General features: G+C 35.6%; 2 protein-coding genes across 3 annotated transcripts in view; one reads left to right on the forward strand and one right to left on the reverse strand.

The window, feature by feature from the left end:
- Positions 1-24,809, forward strand: part of LOC138709386 (neurobeachin-like protein 1) — a 686,489-nt gene that overhangs the window by 89,772 nt on the left and 571,908 nt on the right. For both annotated transcript variants that reach the window (XM_069840124.1, XM_069840125.1), the window contains 7 exons: positions 662-855; positions 948-1,118; positions 2,406-2,532; positions 5,655-5,903; positions 7,428-7,521; positions 9,148-9,306; positions 10,599-10,786. In XM_069840124.1, coding sequence (XP_069696225.1) covers positions 662-855; positions 948-1,118; positions 2,406-2,532; positions 5,655-5,903; positions 7,428-7,521; positions 9,148-9,306; positions 10,599-10,786 — 1,182 coding nt within the window. The remainder of the gene's footprint in view (positions 1-661; positions 856-947; positions 1,119-2,405; positions 2,533-5,654; positions 5,904-7,427; positions 7,522-9,147; positions 9,307-10,598; positions 10,787-24,809) is intronic.
- Positions 15,126-24,809, reverse strand: part of LOC138709388 (pro-resilin-like) — a 45,131-nt gene continuing 35,447 nt past the window's right edge. The window contains exon 2 of the mRNA XM_069840126.1: positions 15,126-22,963. Coding sequence (XP_069696227.1) covers positions 20,366-22,963 — 2,598 coding nt within the window. The 3' untranslated portion in view covers positions 15,126-20,365. The remainder of the gene's footprint in view (positions 22,964-24,809) is intronic.

Genomic DNA, 24,809 nt, shown 5'->3' on the forward strand with positions numbered 1-24,809 from the left:
TTACATAAAGACATAGATGGAATGCAACATAGTTTTGCAGACTTTTATCTCAAGGCATAGTTTTTATAATTTATGATCTAGACTTTATAGAGGTTTGAATTATTACAACCATTTGCCTGTTTTTCAAGTCATTATTTTACTTTGCCTTTTGTTTGCACAGTTATCTTAACATTGTAATTTTTCTCACGTCGTGTATTTTATTACATTTCATTATGTTGTTGCATTCCATCTATGTCTTTATGTAAAAAGCTTCACAATATGTTAACCAGACCTGAAGATGCTATCTTAATAGCGAAAGCGCTAGTTGTATATATGTTTTTATGTGTATAACCTAATGTAATTTTTTGTACTACGCATTAGGTTAAAAATAGACAGTTAGTGAAGGACCTATGATATTTATCTTCATTTCCTTAAAAAAAAAGTTAAATCCACGTTTCTACATATATTTCTATCAAAAGTTTCATGGTTCGAAGCAGACTAATATTAATTTGTTAGTATAGGTGAAAATGACAAAGTCATAAAATGTATTTTCCTCATATGTTACTTCAAGTGAAATGTAATTTTTAGGTTTGGAATTGAATAAATTTATGCACGTTGTTAAGAGAATTGTAAACTGTAATTTTTTACCTCTGCTAAAAATACAAGTATTTGTTTGCTGTAGGAGAGTTTGGAAGAGCTTGGTGAGTCAGCTGTCTCTCGTCTAAAGAAGCGCCGGAGTCTCATATCACTGTATGAGACGCCACCAGACCGAGAGTGCTCCCCCTCTCCATCACAGGCCTCCCCTCGCCCTGTCCGCACACCACAGTTACTGGCATCCCTGGGACTGGATCTAGATACCCTCAGTTTGGGAAACAGGTATAGCTTAGCGATATGCTGCAAATTGTTAATTAGCTATTACCCTGTTGCTGATGTAATATTGAGAACTGCTTTTAAATTGTCAAATTTAGGTCTGGTTCGAGCAGTAGCACAGAGGATCTGTCGTCACCAAATCAGAATGACAGCACTGCCTCGAATAAGGACAATATCAGCATTGCGTCTGCTCAAAGTATTTCCAATGCCAGTAACGAGGACGAACTGGATGGAGAAGAAGAAGAACGACTTATGTCTATCGCCCTTAAGTATGTAGCATCAACTTTGTGTTAATTAATTTTAGTGAAGAGGAATGGGGTGTGGGGAGGGGGAAGGAAGAGTGGCATGACTCGAGAACCTCATTTCTTTGGTATGTCACCACAAACAAAACCGAAACAGCTATTCCTGACTCAGGATGAATATTCTCTTATTTACATTCCTTCTAGTAGATCTTTCGTCATCCATTATAGAAATTTACAGTGGCGCCTGTGCTGATTTAAAAATGAGTACAAAGAACTCTTATGTTTGATGTATTGTGGCAGTGTGCAAATATTTCGCAGTTCACAGTGCACTTGATTATTTTCACGTTTATCTAGGACATATCCTGTAGATTCATTCCCCTAATTTTCTGTATAACAAATAACAAGACAATCATTATACAATGGATACCATCTCACTGTGGCCTTGGTGGTAATAAAAGGGCAGATTTACTTGTCAAAAAAGGAGCTAAAATTCAACAGTTCTAATTAAACCACATAGAGCCACAATTACAATTCGCCAGAAATTTCATTTAATGCAGTCTTTATGATTGGTACGTTTAACCAAAGGTCCTGGGTTCGATACCCGACCCCGGAACAATTTTTCCCTCCAAATTATTCGTAATCTCATGTGTTAACCATAAAGACGGCATTAAATGAAATTGCTGGCGAATTGTAATTGTGGCTCTACGTGGTTTAATTAGAATTTTGAGGCTTCATCTCTGTGCTTAAGAAAACCTTTCGCACGATAAATACTTTACAAACTTGAAATTTAGAAATCTTCTCACCATTCATGAGTTGCCGCAAGGGACAAAGAGTACTTAAGCATATAATGTTTACAAGTTCATTGAACCATTGATTTTGTTTTGACAATCAAACTCCTACAAATACACAGCTACAAATACATTTTTAGATTAGTAGAAATATACCAGGTTTTAGAAAGACAAGTAATATTTAACAACAATCTCATTTACATATTTAATTATGATCTCCTTTTTTATTTTTTATTGAAACCGTTTTTACTTTGTCTTTAATGGCAGCTTGTAAATTCAGGAGGTTGTTTTTCAATAAAAATTATATAAAAAGCAAGGAATATATTATTTAAGTCAAAACTGAACAACTCATTTATCTTGCATGTTCAAAATCTCTCAGAAACTTTTCTAATGTAATAATTGAGTTAGCAATTAAAAAAATAAAATATTAGAAAACACATAATCATGTATTGTATGCATCATGCTTGTAGTTGTAAAAATTATACAGGAAATAATATGAAATAATGAACACATTTGTTTTGTACAGGCAGTGGAAGGAATTGGACGCAGAGAAACTTGTGGACCAGGAGGAGGAGCTTTGCTATCTGGTGGTGAACATTTTGTTCACAGTCTTGTGGAGAGGTGTGGAGGGCGCAAGTAAGGAGGCCTGGAAGGTTAGTTCTCGTTTTTCATTGTTCCACTTTGTTACCTGAGATAGAATTGACTATAAAGCTGGAATGTGTTCAGCTACAGCATATGAAAAAGTAAATATACTCACTTATACACTTTAGAAATCTCATAGATGATGCACCCTCAACTAAACGATAAAGGAGTCTGCAGATGCATAAAGATTGCCAATTTGCGTGAAATTAATTTAGACCTATTTAATGTATAGTATTTATTTTATTCATTTTATTCATATTGTATGTCACTTTGTTCTCATTATAATTATATAGTATAGTATTGTATTTATTTATTTACTAGCCGTACCAGTGCGCTGTGCTGCACCCATTAGAATTAAATATAAAGTAATTACATAATTAAAATAGGACATTTGATCCAGGGAACATTCGTGTTTGATAGAAGGATAAATCGTTTAATATGTTACTTAATTTAAATTGTATTAAAAAAATTAAAATGCGATCATTTTGATCCAGAGACCATTCATTTGGTCATTAAAATTATTTTAGGAAATACAGGAAACAAATGTACAGAATAGCCTATCAAGTTTTCTGTGCATAAGAAGCTATTTTAATCTTACCTGTCCTCGATTCACTCAGAAGTTACTGTAATAACATTATAGCATTATGTCCATCTAGAGAAACTACACTTTCCAATGGTGAATTAATAATTAATTAAACAAATCGTTAATTTAGCTTCCGATATTAATTCATACAAACACAGAAACATTCTCTATGTTTCATAGCTTTCGATTGTTGTTGTCCAAGGCCCCTTATAGACGAAGTCATTTGTTTTTTATTTCATTACACTGCCTTAGATGGCATTGTTATTGTAATTTTGAAACTCATTTCTCTCATTAAATATCAGTCCTATCAAAATTTTGCATAGAATAAAACTTATCGGAAATTATTTTTAAAGAAACTTTTGTTATGTAATATTTTTCATGAAAATTAATAATAAGGGAGATATTTCGATTTATTTAATTCAAGCCCCTTATAACCCCCCTTTTAAATAAAATATTTTGAATGCCATATAGCCTAAATTCTAAGTTGCAACGAATTTAATTTATATTCCAATTTTCATATAAATCGGTTCAGCCATTATCGCGTGAAAAGGTAACAAACATCCAGACAGACAGACATACAAACAAAAATTTCAAAAAAGCGATTTTCGGTTTCAGGGTGGTTAATTATATATGTTAGGACCAATTATTTTTGGAAAATCGAAAATTACCAGAAAAATTTCGGCTACAGATTTATTATTAGTATAGATTTACTCCCATTATCACTTATATCCATTGTACCAGGTGTTTCAAAATGAATATCGGGATTTTAAGGCTGTGTAGTATTTATTACATTTAACGTACAGTTATAAATAATACATGAAATGAAAGAGCAACTCAAACAGTTTTGCTACAAGTGCTCAATGTGAGCACCATTCGTCACACGGCATACATCGAGTCGATAAGCGAATTCTTCCCCAACCTTGATCAGTGTGTCTGGAGTAATTGTTGCAACAACTACTTCGATCCTCTGTCTTAAGTCTGGTAGGTCAGCTGGTAGCGGAGGTACATACACACGATTCTTTATGAATCCTCAAAGGTAAAAATCGCATGGCGTAAGATCTGGTGAACGTGGAGGCCATGCGAAACAAGCTCTGTCATTCAGCTCCTTTCGGCCAATTTAGCAGTCAGGTACAATGTCGTTTAACCAATCGCTTACTTCCATATGCGTCTCCTTAAAATTCTTCACACAGACGTCGCTGGAATTGCTAATTTACGACTAGCCTTCCGAACTGATTTCTTGGGGCTATGCGTGAAAGACTTGTTCAACACGCTTTATAACAGCAGACAGAGGAAACAGTGCATGCGTGTACAAAACTGTTTGAGTTGCTCTTTCATTTCATGTATTATTTATAATTGTACGTCAAATGTAATAAATACTACAAAGCCTTAAAACCCCGATATTAATTTTGAAACACCCGGTATTTTATGTTCATTTAATATTGTCTTTTTTGTATTCTTGCCTATTGTATTGTTTTGTATTGTGCTGAACTTTAATTGGCCCCTGGCTGTTGCATAGCACATAAATATTAATAAGTAAATTGTTATTATTATTATTATTATTATTATTATTATTATTATTATTATTATTATTGTAATCATGATGATGATAATGATAATGATCACCACCACCATCATAATCATTATTATTATTATTATTATTATTATTATTATTATTATTATTATTATTATTATTATAAAAGGTAAGTGTATTGTTCTTAAAAGTTCATCACGAAGGTTTTACATGGTGCGAGTAACAGAAGAGTGTAATTTTCTGTCTTGTGTTTACATAGAGAAGTATATTGCTTGGTTTATAACAAAATAATCTCTAACAAAGATATCTTGTTTGGACAAGAACATGACTTGAAACTCTAGAATGTTAATTATATTAATTTGAATTTACCTTTGTTCAGACATTCATATTAAATTCGTGTTGTCATTATTTTATATTTGATATGTTATGTTGGCTGATTATGAATATAAAAATGAGACAAATAATTGATTAAATGGCGATCTTACTCGTGTTAATTATGTAAGCATGTGCAGCTTACAGCTGTTTCGGTGCTACTTGACACTATCCTCAGAGCCTTCTGTGTCTCGGCATCATCTCAACTTCGCTGCCTGTTGTGTGGGTGCGTTCGTGTGATGAAGAGTTGTGTCAAATAGTGTGTGTGTTCTGAAATTGATCTATATGTTGAATATTTGATTAGGGTGTGTTTTAGTGTGTGTATTTCATATTGTTGTAGTGTGTTGAGTTTTTGGTTTTTGGGTTGTATGTGTAGGATTTCCATGTCTGTATTTATGTTATTGTATGTGTGGTTGGTATTAGTTATGTGTTCGGCATATGTAGAGACACAGAAGGCTCTGAGGATGGTGTCAAGTAGCACCGAAACAGCTGTAAGCCGCACATGATTACATAATTAACATGAGTAAGATCGCCAGTTAATTATTTATATTCAAGTGTTAAAAGTAGTGTACGAAAGATTCAACATTGAAAAATGAGATATTTATTATTATCTTTGTGTTATATCACGTGTATTTTTTTCCTTGCAGGAGCGTGGTCAAGTGATGGCATGTATAAATCTGCTGGGCCTGAATAACGAACTCTACTGCTCACATCTGCAACTCAAGCTGCGAATCCTGGAGATGGGAGTGCAGGCCTCTCTCTCAGACCTGCGAGATGTAGGACAGACCATGGCACTGTCCACTCACGCAGAAAATGCTGCCCAACTCATGCGCTGGATCTACGACCTGGTTGTGTTGGATCCTAACGAAGACACTTCGAAGAAAGCGTCTACAAAGGTATTATGCTTATGTCAGTTTTTACTTAGAAAAAGGTAACCATTTTGTTTTGCTTAATTAGTTTTTATTAATATCTTATACAAAATTATACATATAATACATTTTTACAACTTCTTATATATTTTGTGTAGGTATATTTTAGTTTCCATCCCTATTTAAGTTACTTAAAATTATTATGGTACTGGTACTTGATGATTGAGAGATGAATCTAGAACGAGAGTGTTAGCTGACTGAAAGAATACTTTACGTTTATTTTCTTGTTTCTCTCATATCTAAGATTGAATAGTTACTGTATTTGCTCGTGTAATTTGCACACTTTGCTTTACCCTTTTCGATCACCAATAAATTCGTAAAATACTCGGATTTTTTTTTTTTTTTTGAAGAGTTGATGTATGTTTTGTTCTGATTCTAATAAAAATACATTCCTGTTATTTTTCCTTTCCATTTTTAAACTTCAAATTACGAGCAAGTTCACACTACAAGTGTTTAAAAGGAACAGAACAGAACAACTATGGTACTTCTAAAACCACCCCTTCATCTTCAAGCACAGGTAACAGAATTAATCTAAATTGAGGATTTACCGTTAGCCTGGAACAATACTATGGAATGTGAGACTCTGCCTTGACGAAAGGACTGTACCGATTCTACAAAAAAAAAAAAAAATCAATGTGGTGAATGCACTGTGGAAAACAAAACCCTTACGGAATTTCACCTAAGTGTTGATGCGTAAAATACGCTGAGCAAAAACATTAAAAAATAATCGTTAAAAAATCAGGGTGCACAAAATACATGGGGGTGCAAATTATTACTTAGTTACTTACAAATGGCTTTTAAGGAACCCGAAGGTTCATTGCCGCCCTCACATAAGCCCGCCAGCGGTCCCTATCCTGTGCAAGATTAATCCAGTCTCTATCATTATACCCCACCTCCCTCAAATCCATTTTAATATTATCCTCCCATCTACGTCTCGGCCTCCCTAAAGATCTTTTTCCCTCCGGTCTCCCAAATAACACTCTATATGCATTTCTGGATTCGTCCATACGTGCTACATGCCCTGCCCATCTCAAACGTCTGAATTTAATGTTCCTAATTATGTCAGGTGAAGAATACGTTGCGTGCAGTTCTGCGTTGTGTAACTTTCTCCATTCTCCTGTAACTTCATCCCGCTTAGCCCCAAATATTTTCCTAAGCATCTTATTCTCAAACACCCTTAACCTATGTTCCTCTCTCAGAGTGAGAGTCCAAGTTTTACAACCATACAGAAGAACCGGTAGTATAAATGTTTTATAAATTCTAACTTTCAGATTTTTGGACAGCAGAGTGGATGATAAGAGCTTCTCAACCGAATAATAACACGCATTTCCCATATGGGGGTGCAAATTATACAAGCAAATACAGTAGCAGTATTGTCATCATTATCATTATCATCATTATTATTATTATTATTATTATTATTATTATTATTATTATTATTATTATTATTATTATATGAGATTTCTAAGCTCATTGTAACGTGTGCTTCAGCTCCTGGATGGTGTTCTTGGCCTGCTAGATGCTCTCCTTGTATTTCAAGAAGGACCTGGAGAAGAGTGGACTGAAATGGCAAAAATGGCGTTTGGTGAGTTTCAAAATGATTCTTATTTCTGTGTAATTAGGTCAGACTTTTTCTTCTCATAGTTTAAAAGTACACTCTATTGCACTCGAAAAATAGAGAAAAAAATTAATGCGAATATATTTAGGATTTAATAATTAGCCTGCATAAAAAATGTTCAAGAAGAGCAAGTTAACTTTTTGGACAGCACTGTAGCTACAGTTGTTGGCACATTAAAACATTGTTACAAAATGAAAGTTACAGCAAGAGGTTTTTTTTCAAGTTTGCATATTTATGCAATTTTGAAATTGGTTTGAAGAAACAAATATGTTGCTCTGTAACACATGTATGGGTACATATTAAACAATGTAATGTAAATCAAGTAGTAGTAGTAAGTCACATTACAATAGGGATTAGTTGATCTGCATCATTTTCTAAGTCTTAGTGCTCGTCTCCACTATTAAACATTTAACAACAGTTCAGCACGTTAAATGTTAAATTGTTTACCATTAACATCCCACATGTTAATTGAACATGTTAATGCCAATTTCATTTAACACTTTGTCCACACTGTTAAACATGTTAAACTTGACTTACTTTGCGTAGACTACCATAAACAGTCTATGAGATTTTAATATAGATAGTGTCTTATTTTCAAACCTTGGACAATGGATCAGATGATGATTTGACTTTTCTAATTGGACAATGGATCAGATGATGATTTGACTTTTCTAATTGCCTCTATTGCTTGTTACAAGGCTTGAAAAGGAAGAAAATGAGAATATGGGTGCAGCAATGTCTTAGTAAAGTTGAAGATCGATTTGGATTCAAAAACTTGGTGAGAATGTCAGAACACGATATTAATATAGTGTTGAAAAAATACTTACTGTTACATCAAAGAAAGACACATTTTAAGAGCAGCCATTTCATCTCAATTAAAAAAATTACAGCGCGAATGATTGACTATCATAGGACCTAGGAAATGATAGATGTTAAAGGAGCAGGAAATATCGTATAATTATTCTTTACGAAGTTTTACGAACGTTAATATATATCACCAAATACGACCATTACTGACGTCAACTAGCATTAATCTAGCATACGACGAGAGTGCGAAAACTCTCTATTGTATTCTCGAGAACAATTAAATAATAATTCCTGTTCTCTAAAACAGTTTTGCCCGTGTATTCATTTGCAGACACATCCCACAAACAAGGCCTTTCCATCAGTGCAATAATTTTATTCTAACGTATTTTCTTTCGTCCATTCCATTACTTCGAACGACTTAAAGCCAACACCAAGGACCAATGATAGTATAAAAATGATAAAGATACGCGCCACAAAATCGGAAGTTAGTTGTTGCTATGGAAACTGTACGAGCTTTGCCCAACTGTACCGACGCTGCACGAGCAAATGAATTGACTTGACATGTTTTCCATTGCTGCTGGAAAACACGCCAACATGTTAAAAGTGTTAACTACAACATACTCAGTCAACATGTTAAGTCAATTGAGTCTTGAAATGTCCATATACATGTTAAATTCAACATGTTGTATTTAACATGTTGTTATTAAATGTTTAATAGTGGAGACGAGCCTTTAGAATGTGCGTAGTACATGAATAATAAATCTTGGTTTTTTTTTTATCATTTAGGCATCTTATTGAGTTGTGCTGCCAACAGCAACTTGGAGCTGTGTGCCATGGCTACGGCCAAGTTACACGCACTCATACAAACTCGAAATATGAAGGATCCTGAGGAAGGGGCTTACCTCTTGTACTTCATGAATCGCATTGTGCAGAAAACTATTGAAGGTGAGTGATTGCTATATGATATTTGTATGGACACACATTCACTTGCGTTGTAATTGAATAATGATGATGATGATGATGATGATGATGATGATGATGATGATGATGAAGATGAAGATGAAAATAATTGACCAGTGGCTTGAGTCCTTATTCTGGAGTCAGGATTCAATCTTGGCAAGTTTAAGTTACATTTGTAGTAAAAAAGGACAGAGTCAAAGTTAGGATACTCTCACAGTGTTGAATTCAGACACTCTCCTCTGGGAGAGTATCACTGTGGGCTATAAGATAAAATTAATCTATTGAAATATAAAGTAATAAACTTAAAGAAACAATAATTTTACCGTTTTTTGAATGTGTGCAAAGGTACTATTTTTAAACGAAAAATAAATCTATATGTTAAGGTATGTGCTAGTACAATTTATGTTTAGTTTCTTTGGAATTTAATTAGTACCGTATATTCCCATATAACATACATTCGGTTAAAGTTGAAGGAATGGTAGAAGAGGCCAAAACAAACACTTTTTGTCAGACAACTTAGGATTGGCATCATACTTATCTTGTTAGATGATATTAGAGTTGGAAACATTGCATCACATAAAGCACACATTACCCTGCTGGATATAACTGTTGTCTATTCACCCTGTGCTCTAAGTGAGGACAGAGCTCAGAGTAACAAACTGTTGCCTGTCAGACTCTCTCAAAGATACCAAGGATAACATGTATCAAGTCTCCTGCGACCAAAATCCTCTTTCTTAAGTCTTCCTCATAATTTACAGGATTTTCATACATTAACATACCCATGTGACCTCATAACAAAAACTTGAGACTGACGAGGTCAGGAGATCTTGGTGGCCAAGCACTAGGTCCTCTGTGGCCGATCCACCTATCTGGAAAGATGTCCAGGAACATACGAATATTATGTGTGAAATGTGCTGGGTTGCCATGATGTTACAATCACATGCATTGCCTTACTGCCAAGGGAAACTCCTCCAATTAAGGGAGAGGGTTTCTTGGAGAAGATGCAAGTAGGTTTCAGTGTTGTGACAGACTGGAAGTAAGATGGGGCTAACTAGCATACCAGTTGAACAGACAGCATGCAGGGTAATTGCGCAATGCCAAGCCTAAGTGTCTTAAAAAAAGTTTGTTTAGGTCTCTTCTACCAGCCATTAAATTTAATGCACGGATTTCTGGGACACCAGTATAAATGATTTTCTAAGAACACATTTGTATCACTGTGACACAGCTGGTGGATAATTTTACAGATTTTACTACATAGTTTATTTTATTTTTTTCAGTTGATAATCAGGAACATTACTCCTTCTTGATTCCTGTGGTGAAGGCTCTGCTTGAAAAACTGAGCACGACTTTGAGTCTGGGGACTCATCTGCCAGATCTGCCACAGACACAGGCTGGACCTGCGTTCTTTGACGATTTTCAGTCTTACTGTCAAACTACGCAGTGGAAGACGTTCATGGAGAAAAAGGTAGGGATGTCGACTTTTTTTGATAATGAATACGAATACAGTAAAACCTCGTTAATTTGGACTAATTGGGGGTTAAGTTGACCAGTTTAACGAAAGTCTGGATTAAATGAAATAACCTAAAAGAACAGTAGGAAGCAGAAAGCACATTAAAACTCCATTTATAGCAACAAAACACGTTTATTATAGTGTATTTAAAGGGCATTGGCCTAAATACAGTATACAGTACAGTAAAATGTAAAGCGATACATACGTGATACCCATAATATTATGATCGTGTGCCCGATGGAACTGGGTCTGCATTACTCGAAACTCTTGCTGCGGAATTTGGTTTGAAGTACATGTCTATTTTCTTTCAGGACAGTAATTTCTTAGTTATAATGTATAAAAGTAAGTCTTAAAACAAAATTCTTAATTTTTCCAAACTCATTATCCTTTTGCCTGTCCGGATTAAGCAAAGTCCGGCTTATTAGGGTCCGGATTAACGAGGTTTTACTGTATTAAAAAATTTTCCATTAAATCTTAAGTCACTGAAGGTGTTAGCACGATATGACTGTAATATCAATACCATAGCTTGTTTATTGTTGGTTGCTATTTGGATTACCTCGAATTTATTGGCAGCCTCTGCTTGTTTTACTACAGCGAAGAATTAAGTTCTGCCTCGTACTCACCCTATCTCCGAAGTATAATACAGTAAATATGGAAGGGTACCTAGCAGGAATACAAACTACTTTTTTATTTCTTAGTATGCATCTGTTGTTGTTAATAATTGATTATATGACGATCAAAATTTGTGGGTCATAAATCTCATGGTGTTCGTAATACTGAATAATTGCTAGAGACTTTGCACATCGTTTCTACTCTTAAATATCAGAGGACGCCATTGAGGGTTGGTCAGTAAAGCCATCTACAATGGAAGGTAGAATTTGTAGGGGAACCGTACAACTTCTTTGCAATAATTAGTCAAAGACGTAGGTTATTCCACAAAGTCAGTGTGGCATAGGATCTCTTCTTTGTCTCTCCAAACTACCCCTTTCCTGGAGAAATGTGTACTTTCGATTTTTCGTCTGAGAAAACCATCGATCTTGGTAAGGTTTTTATCCACGACTCTTGGATGGAAAAGAAAACATGATAACCACTATACTTGTTTTTTTGAAAGATGAGACATGACGGGAGCATTGCGATTGGAAAAACAACTGAATGTCACGTAGCGTGGTAGGCCTGTTACTATGGTAACGATGGTTGAGTTGCCAAACTTACATTCCCACGTGGCAAGTGCTTAATAGCTCTCTTGGTAACATTTATTGTGCACACAATGTTAGCATTGGTACGTTTCGTGTTTGATTCTCTGTCGATTTTTGTATTGTTTTCTTACCTTCGCGTCAATTGTCAATGAATGTTTTAACGCCAGCCATCTTAACATCAATTGCTAGCTTCCATCAGCTGGCAGCATGGTAGTCCATATTGGCAACATAGCACTGTAGTTCCAAGCTCGGCCGCTTAACTGTCATGTCCCATCTTTCAAAAAAACAAGTATAGACCATCTCGGAAAGTTTGGCACCAATGATGGTAACTGAGTTGAATTTTCTCATTAAAGAGAAATAGCCGGTAAATTTTTCGAATCATGCCTTCATTATGGATTAGATTTCTTTTACGTGTTGTTGAGGTTGACCCTCAATATTACTTTCTTTCTGACATAAACTATTATAAGAGGTTCTTCGGGAGATCGAGTCCCAGATCTGATTTCAAGGTACTCCGTCTCCAGAGCTGTCATGCTCGTTAGATCTTAATAAATATATACATAAATGAGATTTACATTGGCCATACATGCACACGAATATTTTAGCATAAATAATCATTTACTACACTGATTTTACACTCACTTTACCAAATGAACTGATCCTATGACACTTTTCACTGTCAACATAACACTTTTCACTATCACTTCAAAAACTTTTTATTGCCATCATAACACTATTATTTGACTGGCACAACACACTTCGTTGTCAAAATGGTTCAAATCTCAGGGAATCAGACCCAGGGCAGTCTGTCTTGAAGGCTGTCACGCTCAGTAAGTCTTAATGCATATGAATCAGATTTACAGAATTAATCAGACAGGTACATGCATATTTTAGCACAGATAATCATTACCTTCACTCATTTTACTGTCACCTCACTTCTACACTGACACTATGACACTTTCCACTGTCACTGCGAAAACGTTTCACTGCCGTTATAATACTATAACTTCATTTTCACAATGCACTTCGGCATCACAATAGTTCAAATCACTATCCTTATATATATAATTTCTTATTTTATGAAGAACTTACTCTGTTGTATATTAGTAATAGGTAGTTTTAAGCCTATTTTTAAATAATTTGACACATCTTGGTAAAACCTCCATTAATTCTGCAGATATAGCGTTTGTATTTAGACCTGATTCTGTTAGGCCTGATACAGTGGTCTCAACGAGTCCATTGTCAGAATATATTCACTTTGAGGGTTATTGGGTTAGTTGTGAAACAGTATTATGTGCTGTCAGATTTCTGTATGGTGTAAGACTCCCACTGCACAATAAGTCAGGCAAGGGGAACAATCACATGCTACTCTCCCCTCCACTAACTCGCCCTTTTCTCACTCGTGCTAAATCGGTATCAAATCTAAATAATCGCACCGTAAATAATTCCAGTTCCTGATAGTTGAGTTTAGGAATGAACATTTTCCGATGTTTCTTCTCTGTTTTCTTGGACTTATTTTGTGAGAATGATAATTTTTTTTTAAATAAGTTGTTGGCTATATTTTAGGCTCACCTGTATACTTTTTGAACAGTATACATAGTCGAGCTCGTGTTCTCCTTCCCGCAAGTGTGTCCCATTCCAATGTCTCATTATTTCGACATGACTGTCTATAGGGATCCTAATATGCGGTGCTGTACTTTAAAATTGGGTAGACTGGCGACTTGTATGCAATCTCTTCGGTGTTTTTTAATTTTTTCTTAGCAGCCTCATCACAAACTGTGACTCCCTCTACGCCTTTGCTGCACCTTTTTTTTTTTTTTTTGGCATGTTGCCCCTCTCTGAGATTGCTGTGGAAAAGGACTTGCTGTAAATAGAAGTTAGAAAATTCACACGTCTTAGGAATACTTTACGACACTTTAAACCAAATTTAGTTCTAAATCTTCTTCACAGGTTACTGTATGTCTGTAAAGTGTGTGCGTGTGTGTGTGTGTGTGTGTGCGTGTGTGTGTGTGTGTGTGTGTGCGTGCGTGTGTGTGTGTGTATGTATGTATGTATGTATGTATGTATGTATGTATGTATGTATGTATCCAATGCCCACCCACTTCACTTGCGTGATTTGGGTTCCGCATATTGCGGATATATGGCAGAACTGTGACCCATTTTCTAGTTGTACACCACTTCGGCGGGTTACACTTTACATGATGTGTGTCTGTGGGGAGTTATGTCATGTACTAGGATGAGTGTATGTGTAAGTGTTCGTGTAAGTGTAGTGTCTGGAATGAGTGATGATGATGAGGATGAGGAAGGGAGAAGGGGAAACCTGGTGCTGGCACGTAACCTACTCCTGTCGAATAGCACCAAGGGGGCCGCCAGGCTTAATATCCCCATCCGATGGACGAATCACTATCAACAGTGACATATGCCTTCTCTTCATATGCACTGCAGAGAGATTTGGGATTTAACCCAGGCATATTGGTGCACAATCTAGTGATTAGAAGTTGTGCACCGCCATCTCTCCTAGTCCTGAGGTAGAAATTTTACATGAAAATTTCTGACCCTGCTGGGAATCGAACCCGGGCCGGCTAATCTGGAGGCAGACACGCTACCACAGAGCTAACTCGGCGGATGTATGTCTCTAAAGTATGAACTCTCAAATAAATTATCAGTGCCACGAATTTGAACATGCTTTCTCACACTTTTTATGTGTTTCACAATTCAGTACCTTTGTCATGTTTATATTTTAGGTACTATTTTCTTAATCTGTTATGGAAGACATACAAAGGTGAAATCATTGAATGTGAATCCAAACAAGATGAATTTTCTTTTTCTGAATTGTACGCAAAAAATGTTTTATTTATAATCCCAAAAGTAAGATATTTGGCTTAATTTGTGCTTTGTGTGGCTTAAGCAGGTACAAGTAATTACGTTGCATAAATTTACATGGAATAACTGCACGTATATTGTAATCATTTCTAATATTAGTTTTATATTAATTATGGAACTCTTACATCACTAGGAATGATCTGAATTTCAAAGTGGTATAGACTGGAGGAATGTTACATAATATATGTTTGGACTCATTGTAAAGAAAACTTCAGGAAACACATAAAAAATCATTTTATTTCTTTGGATTACAGTTGTTCTCTCGGTGCAACAAAATAAAAATAGGTACTTTAAATAAATTGTATTTTAAATACAGTAATCTCATATTTTTAAGGTCGTTGTTTAATAAGTCATGCACTAAGACATGAATAAGCAAAGACAAAGTTTAAAACAAACTGAATATTGTTTAGTATTAGTTTGTAGCTTCTATAGTGTTCTGATTTAAAATTAAATCTAAAATGATAACAGGGGAATTCAGAAAGGATCTGGGTTTTTATAATTACTGCTTATGTTCAATAATATTCAGCATGAATGCTTGAAAAATCGAACGTGAACTCGAAAGTCGATTGTAAGCAATAATTGAAAAGCATATTTTGAAAACGACCCTTGTCCATTCCTATAACTTTGTTGGAAATCACGAAAAACGTTTTTAGATCTAAAATTTCTTACCAACTAGGCAAGATACATTATGAAACCAAAGAAGTTGGTTGCATTTAGAATCAAATGAGAGCATGAGACTCTTTGGTTCAAAGCTGAAACTAATAATTTGTCGCAATTTTGCTGTGGAGAAGAGTCAGTTTGATTCTAATGGCCACTTTTAACGCAAGATTTGAGTGGTTTAGAGGGCGTTCTGAAGTCAAATCATGACAGTTGTATGTAGAGTTATATTTGAAGAATGCATGGACACAGGAAGCTCATTTTCGTTATCAGGTGGACAAGAGACATTTTGAAAATAAGCTCAGTTATTCTGATTGGCGTTAAGGGCAACAGTATGACGGTTTGTCATGATAGTAATATTGAAGAAATAAACTTTTTTGTACATTATGTTAAATGTTTGTTACTCTTGACATAAAATAGCTAAAAAACATCTTAAGAGGATCATAAGGACAATCTGGAAATAACACATACACTGTTTACGTCTTTTAAATAGGCTTTGGTTTACTAGAAGTCGTTCTTGGTGACAGGTTTTTTTTCTGCGGATGTTCTCAGTAGGCGTAAAGGGTTGATAGTGAAAGGCGAATATTTCCGATGTCTCTTATAATTCTCATAAGCTGAACATACATAACTTTGCAGCAATTTAAAGACCACCTTGTAATATTACTTGCAGGTGCTATTTCGTTAAGAGAACATACATTCAAAATAGATTTTACATAAGCTCAATTATTCTAAGACTCAGAATTTGGAAAATTATTGAATTAAAATATAGTTCTTACTACCTATGCTTTAGATTTGAAGGAAAGCTGTATTTACAATAGTGAATAACAAACCTATTCGAAAAACTGCAACAGTGATTGGATACATTTCTTGGTACCAATAAATTAAACAAGTTTTAACTTGCTAACACCAAAAAACACTATCACGATAATGCTACAAGTTGTGAAACAATTTTTATTTTAATTGACATACCACTTGATTGCGCGTGTTTGAGTTCTGTGTGTCACTGGCATTGACATAGTTATGCTGGTTCATTTTAATTAAAGTAAATTAATATTAATTAATTGTACTTACTACTATATAAATAGCTGGGGTCATAAATGGTATTGATGACAAAATAACATTGCCATTCCCGTATGTTATTAACAGAAATTGTGGAGAAGAATACTGTCATTTATTTCAACGTGCGTTGAAAACCAAGTATACATTTGCAATACTTGCTTTTATGTCATCATTCCAGCTTGCAGACAGTTTGACTAAACGGACTTTTATAATTAACTTGATCTTTAACTGTTTCATCAGAATTAATTCTTTGTCGACATTTTGTCATTTGGTTTCATATTAATTCTTTAAGCAAAATTGACTGTTCCCCTGAAATATAATAATTGTATTTCTCAAAATTCAATTAGACAGGCCTAACCTACATTATAAATTAGGCTATCTGTTTAAAAATATGCAACTGTCATTTTTAAGAAATTAACTTAGTAATTCTTCACTTTGCACATTACATCTCTTGAACTTTGCTTGAACAGATCTCTTCTTATTATAACAGTACAAATGTTATCCATAAAGTACACTTAAGCCACTGATAAAAAAGTAAACATAGTCATTGATCTTTGTTAGTACCATGCTGTCTTACGTGTGTCAATAGCTCTTTCTTAAAGTTAATTGACATCAGTTATGCGAGAAAACTATTTAGTTAACATCGTAAACCTTGATGCATGTATATATGTGTTGTTCTGCATGTGAATTTGAACGTAAAACATTTATGTTCAGATCATGATGTTAGTTTATTCAATATATTTTGTACTGTGCTTTTGGAAGTCATGGTATTTTCACTTTGTTGTATGAATAACATACCACACAATCTAGTCCTATATTTTAACAAAAGTAATGTTATATTTCATCTTTTATAAACGTGTCTTGTTGTCTTACACTTCAGCAGAACTATAAATTGTTACAGATGCTCATTTCTCAATTGTAAAATATCTGAATACAGGGTGTTTTAAAAGTGTTGGTCAATAATTTACAGATGAAAAGTAGGAACAAACACAAGCAAAAAAGCTCCAATACCCATTGGTCAGCAAATTAACCGTTGTCGAGATATTGCACATTTCCTGTTGAGATTCCTCGCTGACCAAGACTTGCAGACACTCCTAACTAACTTCTTCATAGAGCAGGTGTTCAAAATGTTTTCCATGCATCTGAACACAACGTTGTGCTCTTCTCTGTAGTGAGTTGCGAATCCTCTTAGGCAGCCTTGGATCATTCATTATTTACTGAAAGGTACGTTTGATCCAAAACCACAATTTCTAAAGTGTGTTGACCTCAGAAGTGTAAACCAGGTCTTGATGCCAAACACAGAAATCTAATCGAATTTAAATCTGGTGGTCTAGGAGGCCACGGTACAGGCATCCTCTACCTAAGGGAATATCGCATGAACGATTAATTTTTGGACCAATTTTATTGGAGCTTTTCTTCTTACTTCTTTCAGTTTGTACTTTTCGTCTCTAAATTATTGATCATCACTTTTGAAACACTCTGTATATGCCATCAATAAGCCTTTCATGGAATGACATATTGAAACACGTGAAAACGATTTGCAGCTATGCATAAGATATTCCTTCTTCACAAGATCTAAGTTAGGAGTATTGTCAGCTCTTCTATCAAAAACACATTTCTTCAAGAGAAATAAATGTATAACTGACACAATCGAGTTCATGTTAATCATAATTAAATAAATAGTTTAAAAAAAGAGTCGTTTTTTAATCGTGATATAGCTAAAAATGTCACATCTTTGAATGTCTAGTGTTATAATGCACTATGAATTTCAAATAAGAGAAAGTCATTTTCTTTCTTTGTTTAATAAAATTATGTTGCCGAAAATAACGTAACACACTACAGACAGATTCTTGTTTTCTTTCTTTCTTTCTCTCATCTCATCTTCTGTTTCTCCTTCACTTTCTTCTATTTTCTTATCTTGTTCCTTTATTTCTTTCCACAACCTTCTTTCCCTACCATACATTTTCCACTTCTTCTCATAGTCATCATCAGCTTCTTCTTCGTCGTCCTCCTCATTTTTCTTCTGAAGATAATCCTGTTGAGTTCTTCTAATCTAGAAATAATTCTTAATCAGTTGTTATAAAGTGAGTTAATTATATATATTTTTCTGTCACAAATGAAGCTAAATTTATAAATTATTTTTTGTCACTTACTAAAAACATTTTCTAAACCAAGTAAATATCTCTTTGTCGTAAGAATTGTTAACAAGATCTTAATGATTAGTTCTGTTTTGTCACATATTACAAAGATTGTCATCTTATACATCTTGTATATTTTCGGAAATTACTTTTTATATGTCCGTTGCCATTAATTAAACTTATACTATTAGTCAAGCTACTGTCTCGTCGTGAATTGTAAACCATAATACTTATTTCCTTTTATTATTATGTTTCCAAATAAGTTTCTTCATTGAATTGTGTATCGTACATATAAAACCTTGTGAATTTATATCACACACCTAGGTTAATGTGAATAAAACAAAATGATAAAGTATATTTAAATAGAAGCATATTCAGATCCGACTTACATAATTTTTTTAAATGCAGGAGAGAATTGTGATCTGACGTCATTGATACATTTAACTCTGTTACTTGATGGCACTAAGTCACTCATTACTTCAGTCAAAATACTTTTGTAGAGAAACAATTTATTAAACAAAAGTCAATTCATTATCTTTTCTTCATGATATTTGACTGCATATTTTTAATCTTGGGAATAAAATTTAACATAAATAAAAATCAACCCTTGTAACCAACGATGACAGTTGAATGATAAATATCTGAACATTCTTAGGAAAAAATGATATGGGAACTATAATACATTATGCTTAAGCTCTTAAAGAAAGTTGAAATCATCCAAAAATGGATGATTTAACTGAGTGCAATTGGACATGCTCCGTGAACTGGACAAATGCAAGACTTTGATAGGAAATGTTTCTTGTTTTGTTAGTCAGGAGAGACTTAGAATTATTTTCCTTCTAAGATAAAGATTGTATGAGTTTGAGAATGGTGTGAAATTTGTTTTTAGAGTGGAAATATCTAATTTTTCTGACTTTTTTTGGTAGAAAATGTTTGCTTATTTTCAGTGTACTGTATTCTTCTTTTACACTTATTCAATTAAGACAGTTTTTTCCTCACTTTCATTTAGCTACATTAACTTTTATTTCATTTTTGTTAAGATATAAAAACTGTGACATCTTTACTTCACACGTTATGCATTATTGTGGTTAAAATTTGTCGAATAAAATGTACAAGGCATTTCTGAAACAAATTTCAATAAACCACTTGATTTAATTGTAATGTATAGTAGCTGTGTAAATTACAAGGAATTGTTATGGAGTTGAAAATAATTTGTGGGAGGAAATTTCCACACCATATTTAAAATACGAAACGTTATTCACTTCTGAAACCACAGAAGGAAATATTCTATCTTTTCCATTAACGTAATTATTTAAGGAAATTAGGGTATTAGATACAGTTCACAAATACCTTACAGCAAGTCTGTTACAACTTCCGTCACATTGAACATCGTCGATAATTTTTATGTATTGTGAGAGACATTAGTAAAATCCCTGAATACTGTAGAACTTTTCCACATTGAATGATATCATCAATTGTTCTGAGTGCCATGAGAGGGATTGATTAATTCACTGAATAATACAAAACTTTCAAGTACTGATAACTGGCAACGTCAGGGTGATATCTTCTTTCATAAAAGTTGTCCTTGTTCGGCTCATTCTTTACTACCTTTGTTTCACTTCAGCAGTACTTTGTGTTAAGGAACTTGTTCTCTTTTCTATCGAAGCATCCCATTGACTCACTGAAGGAGAGAAATTTGTCTGCGATTCTGGGAACTTGACTTTGCTTGTTCCAAGATAGTCTTGTCGATCAGTATAGTCTGTGTCAGATGATTTAAATGGATCTCTGGGTTTTATTTTATTTCCAAATGTTTCTGAAAACGAATCGAAGTAATTTGGTGTCAGATTATCTGTTTTCTTGGGTGGTTGTGTCTTAAATGAGTAGGTGTTTATTTGTGATACTGGGAATTGTGGTTTACCTCCCTCTTCGTATTCTAACTGTGTGTGTAGCGTGTGTTTCTTCTGTTTTGTCTCTGTACTTTGTTGTTGTGTTGCATCTGAATGAGAGTCATCGAATTTAACGGCAGTACTGTAACTGTTTGAGGGAGCTCCATACGAGTCTGAGAGAGGAGTTCCATAAGAGCTTGAAGGTGCTCCATAAGAACTAGATGGGGAGTCAAACAGACTTAACGGTGCTCCAAAAGAAGTTGTGGGTGGATCGTAAGAGTTTGGTGAAACATCATAAGAACTGGAAGGTGCGCCATAGGAATTCGAAGGGGACTTTGGAGCACCATAAGAACTAGATGGAGCCTTTGGGACACCGTAAGAACTAGATGGAGACTTGGGAGCTCCATATGAACTGGATGGGGCACCATACGAGCTGGAAGGGGTCTTTGGTGCTCCATAAGAGCTGGATGGAGCTTTTGGAACTCCATAGGAAGTGGAAGGTGCATTATAAGAATTGGATGAACCTTTCGGAATGCCGTATGAGCTGGAAAGTGCATCATAACTGAATAGATCTTTTGGAGCCCCGTAAGAGCTGGAAGGAGCCTTTTGGGAGCCAAATGAGCCAGATGGTACGCTATATGAGCTGGAGGGAACCTTTGGGGCTCCGTAAGAACTGGAAGGTGCATCGTAAGAACTTGATGGAGCACCGTACGAACTGGTTGGTGCCCCATATGAACTAGATGGTACACTATATGAATTTGAAGAAGCCTTAGAAATACCGAAAGAACTAGAACTCGCGTCATACGAACTTGAAGGAGCACCATACGAACTGGATGGTGCATGTAATGAACTGGAATCAGATCCATGGGAAGATGAAGATGAGAGAGTGAAGGAAATAGAGGAGACGGGTGAATCATAGCTTTCAAGATTCTTGTGAGAGGTAGCGGGAGCTCCGTATGAATCTGATGGTGCATCATAGCTGCTGGATGGAGGAGCTCCGTAGCTGCTGGATGGGGGAGCTCCATAGCTGCTAGATGGAGGAGCTCCATAGCTGCTAGATGGAGGTGCTCCATAGCTGCTAGATGGAGGAGCTCCATAGCTGCTGGAAGGAGGTGCTCCGTAGCTGCTAGATGGAGGTGCTCCATAGCTGCTAGATGGAGGAGCTCCGTAGCTGCTAGATGGAGGAGCTCCGTAGCTGCTGGAAGGAGGGGCGCCATAGCTGCTGGAAGGAGGGGCGCCGTAGCTGCTGGAAGGAGGGGCGCCATAGCTGCTGGAAGGAGGGGCGCCGTAGCTGCTGGAAGGAGGGGCGCCATAGCTGCTAGAAGGAGGGGCGCCGTAGCTGCTGGACGGAGGAGCTCCATAACTGCTAGACGGTGGTGCCCCATAACTGCTAGACGGTGGTGCCCCATAACTGCTGGAAGGTGGGGCTCCATAACTACTTGAGGGTGGTGCGCCGTAACTGCTGGAAGGTGGGGCTCCATAACTGCTGGAAGGAGGTGCACCGTAGCTGCTGGATGGTGGAGCTCCATGACTGCCAGATGGAGGGGCACCATACGAATCTGAAGGTGGACCATACCCATCGGTGGGTGCTCCATATGAATCCGATGGTGAACTGTAGCCGGAACTTGGAGGCCCGTAACTTGCTTTCGGAGGAGGACCGTAACTTGCTTTCGGAGGAGGTCCATAGCTTGCTTTCGGAGGAGGTCCATAGTTTGCTTTCGGAGGAGGTCCATAGCTTGCTTTCGGAGGAGGACCGTAGCTTGCTTTCGGAGGAGGTCCATAGCTTGCTTTCGGAGGAGGACCATAGCTTGCTTTCGGAGGAGGACCATAGCTTGCTTTCGGAGGAGGTCCGTAGCTTGCCTTCGGAGGAGGTCCGTAACTTGATTTTGGAGGACCATAACTTGCTTTTGGAGGTCCGTAGGAGGGTTTTGGAGGGCCGTAACTAGATTTCGGAGGTGGTCCGTAGCTAGCCTTGGGAGGTCCATAGCTAGCTTTTGGTGGCGGGCCGTAACTGGCCTTTGGAGGTGGACCGTAACTTGCTTTTGGAGGTGGTCCATAGCTCGGTTTAGGAGGCCCGTAACTTGGTTTTGGAGGTCCATAGCTTGGTTTTGGTGGCCCATAACTAGGTTTTGGAGGGCCGTAACTTGGTTTAGGCGGTCCATAGCTTGGTTTTGGTGGCCCGTAACTTGATTTTGGCGGGCCGTAACTGGATTTCGGCGGACTGTAGACAGGAGGCTCTCGGCGTACACGAGTATGTTCTGCTGCACATGTGATACTACAGCCGACGACTATCACGTAGATTTCAACGAAGAAAATCTGAAGAAAGAGAAATATAGTGCAATTAATGTCTTCGTACTAGATACAACGTTGCTGTTTTTCGCTGTTTCGTGTAGTTAATGTCAGATAAAATAATTTCAATAATCTGTTGAGATTTTGAAAATTTCTCATTGGCGCCGTGTTTACAAATACAATTTTTCCCCACGAAATTAATATTGCCTTAATTTGGGGAATTTTGCTTATTTATAGAAAATTATAAAAAAAAAATTGCATTACCTTATTCCACAATTGTTTCGAAGCTTTCTCCTGTGGCATCTGCATTTTCCTATTAGAACGAACGGATTGCTTTTACAACACGTAATTGAAATTTATTAATTTTTTTGTTTAATTATGTTGAAAGTTGCAAGACTGTTTTAGTATTCTTATTTGTAAATTTAATATTAATTGTAATTATAATTGTAGTTGTAGTTATAATCACCTAGTAGAGGGGAAGAGAAGGCCTGACGACCGTATCTCTACCAGATTAAGTAAATAAATACTAAATAAGAAGAAAAAGTTTAATAAAACAGCTTAAAGTTGTAATTTGCGTGAAAATTTATGTAGCCGAGTATCTTAAAAAGGGTGTTATATAATAACTAGGCCCCGGTAATTCATGCAATTATGTACTATACTTTCTCCCGAGGGTTATAAATACTCTTATAACTGTTTACACGAATTATTATTATTATTTTTTTTTAGTTTATTGATCATGGTTTTATGTCGCATTAAACTGCATATTTTTGTCATTTTTAAAAATACATAATATTTTAAACATTTTAAAATGCCTATATACGTTTTTTTCAATCTTAAATCCTTTTTACTAACACGTTATGAGCTCATCAAGTGAACGAAAACAAGCAAGTAGCTGTATGGGAAATATCATTTAGAAAATGTGAATGCCATACTAAACTATAAACACTTGAGCTTCACATGTTAAGCTGCTGACTTTCATGTTTACCTACCAGAGGGGTGCAAAATAAAGCTTACAACCGGTTTATATTCGACCGGTTAGAGAACATCCGTCAAGGTCGGGCAACCGGCCGAATATTTGATTTTCAACCGATTACCCCTTATGTTTTGTATGTAGACAGAATACCAGGCGCACTTCATCATACATGAAACCGACGTTTTCTGAGTACACAAACGGAGTAACAATTGAAGAAAATTTACTTTGTCTTATTAAAAATGTGCTTGCTTGTTATAGGTCTACAATTATTGATTGGACACTATAATACACTTATCTTCATAACTAATACATAAATGAACAAATGGATACTGGTAACAACAAAGGAAATAAGTGTAATGCAGAGTATGAAATCTGGTGCGTAAAGAAATTCAAGAATAAAATAAATTGCAATTATTTACTAAAGAGAAGAGCAAATAAATACATAGGCCTACATTCTAGTGTAATATTTACATTTTAAACTCAAGATGTATACCTATAAAACAGTAGTTGTTAATATATGTTATAATGTCTTTTAATTACTCTAAAAGCTGCATTATTATTTCATAAATAAATGATTTTTTAAGAAGATAGAATGTTATTAACAAAAAGAAAAGTACTCTGAAGCTCAAATGCTTGTACTTAACACGAAGCATGTTGTTGCCACTGAAGGTACCCAACTGTAATACCTAGACTGGATGAATGGATCAATCAATGAATCTATGAATTAATCAGTGAATGAATGAATGAATGAATGAATGAATCAATCAATCAATCAATCAATCAATACATGAATGAATCAATGAATAGATGTACGAATGAACCAGTGAGTCGATGATGGATGATGGATCAATCGATGGATGATTGATTGATTGATTGATTGAATATACTGAGAAAGAAAGA

Source organism: Periplaneta americana, chromosome 11 (genome assembly GCF_040183065.1).
Source record: "Periplaneta americana isolate PAMFEO1 chromosome 11, P.americana_PAMFEO1_priV1, whole genome shotgun sequence".
Taxonomy (NCBI): Eukaryota; Metazoa; Arthropoda; class Insecta; order Blattodea; family Blattidae; genus Periplaneta; species Periplaneta americana.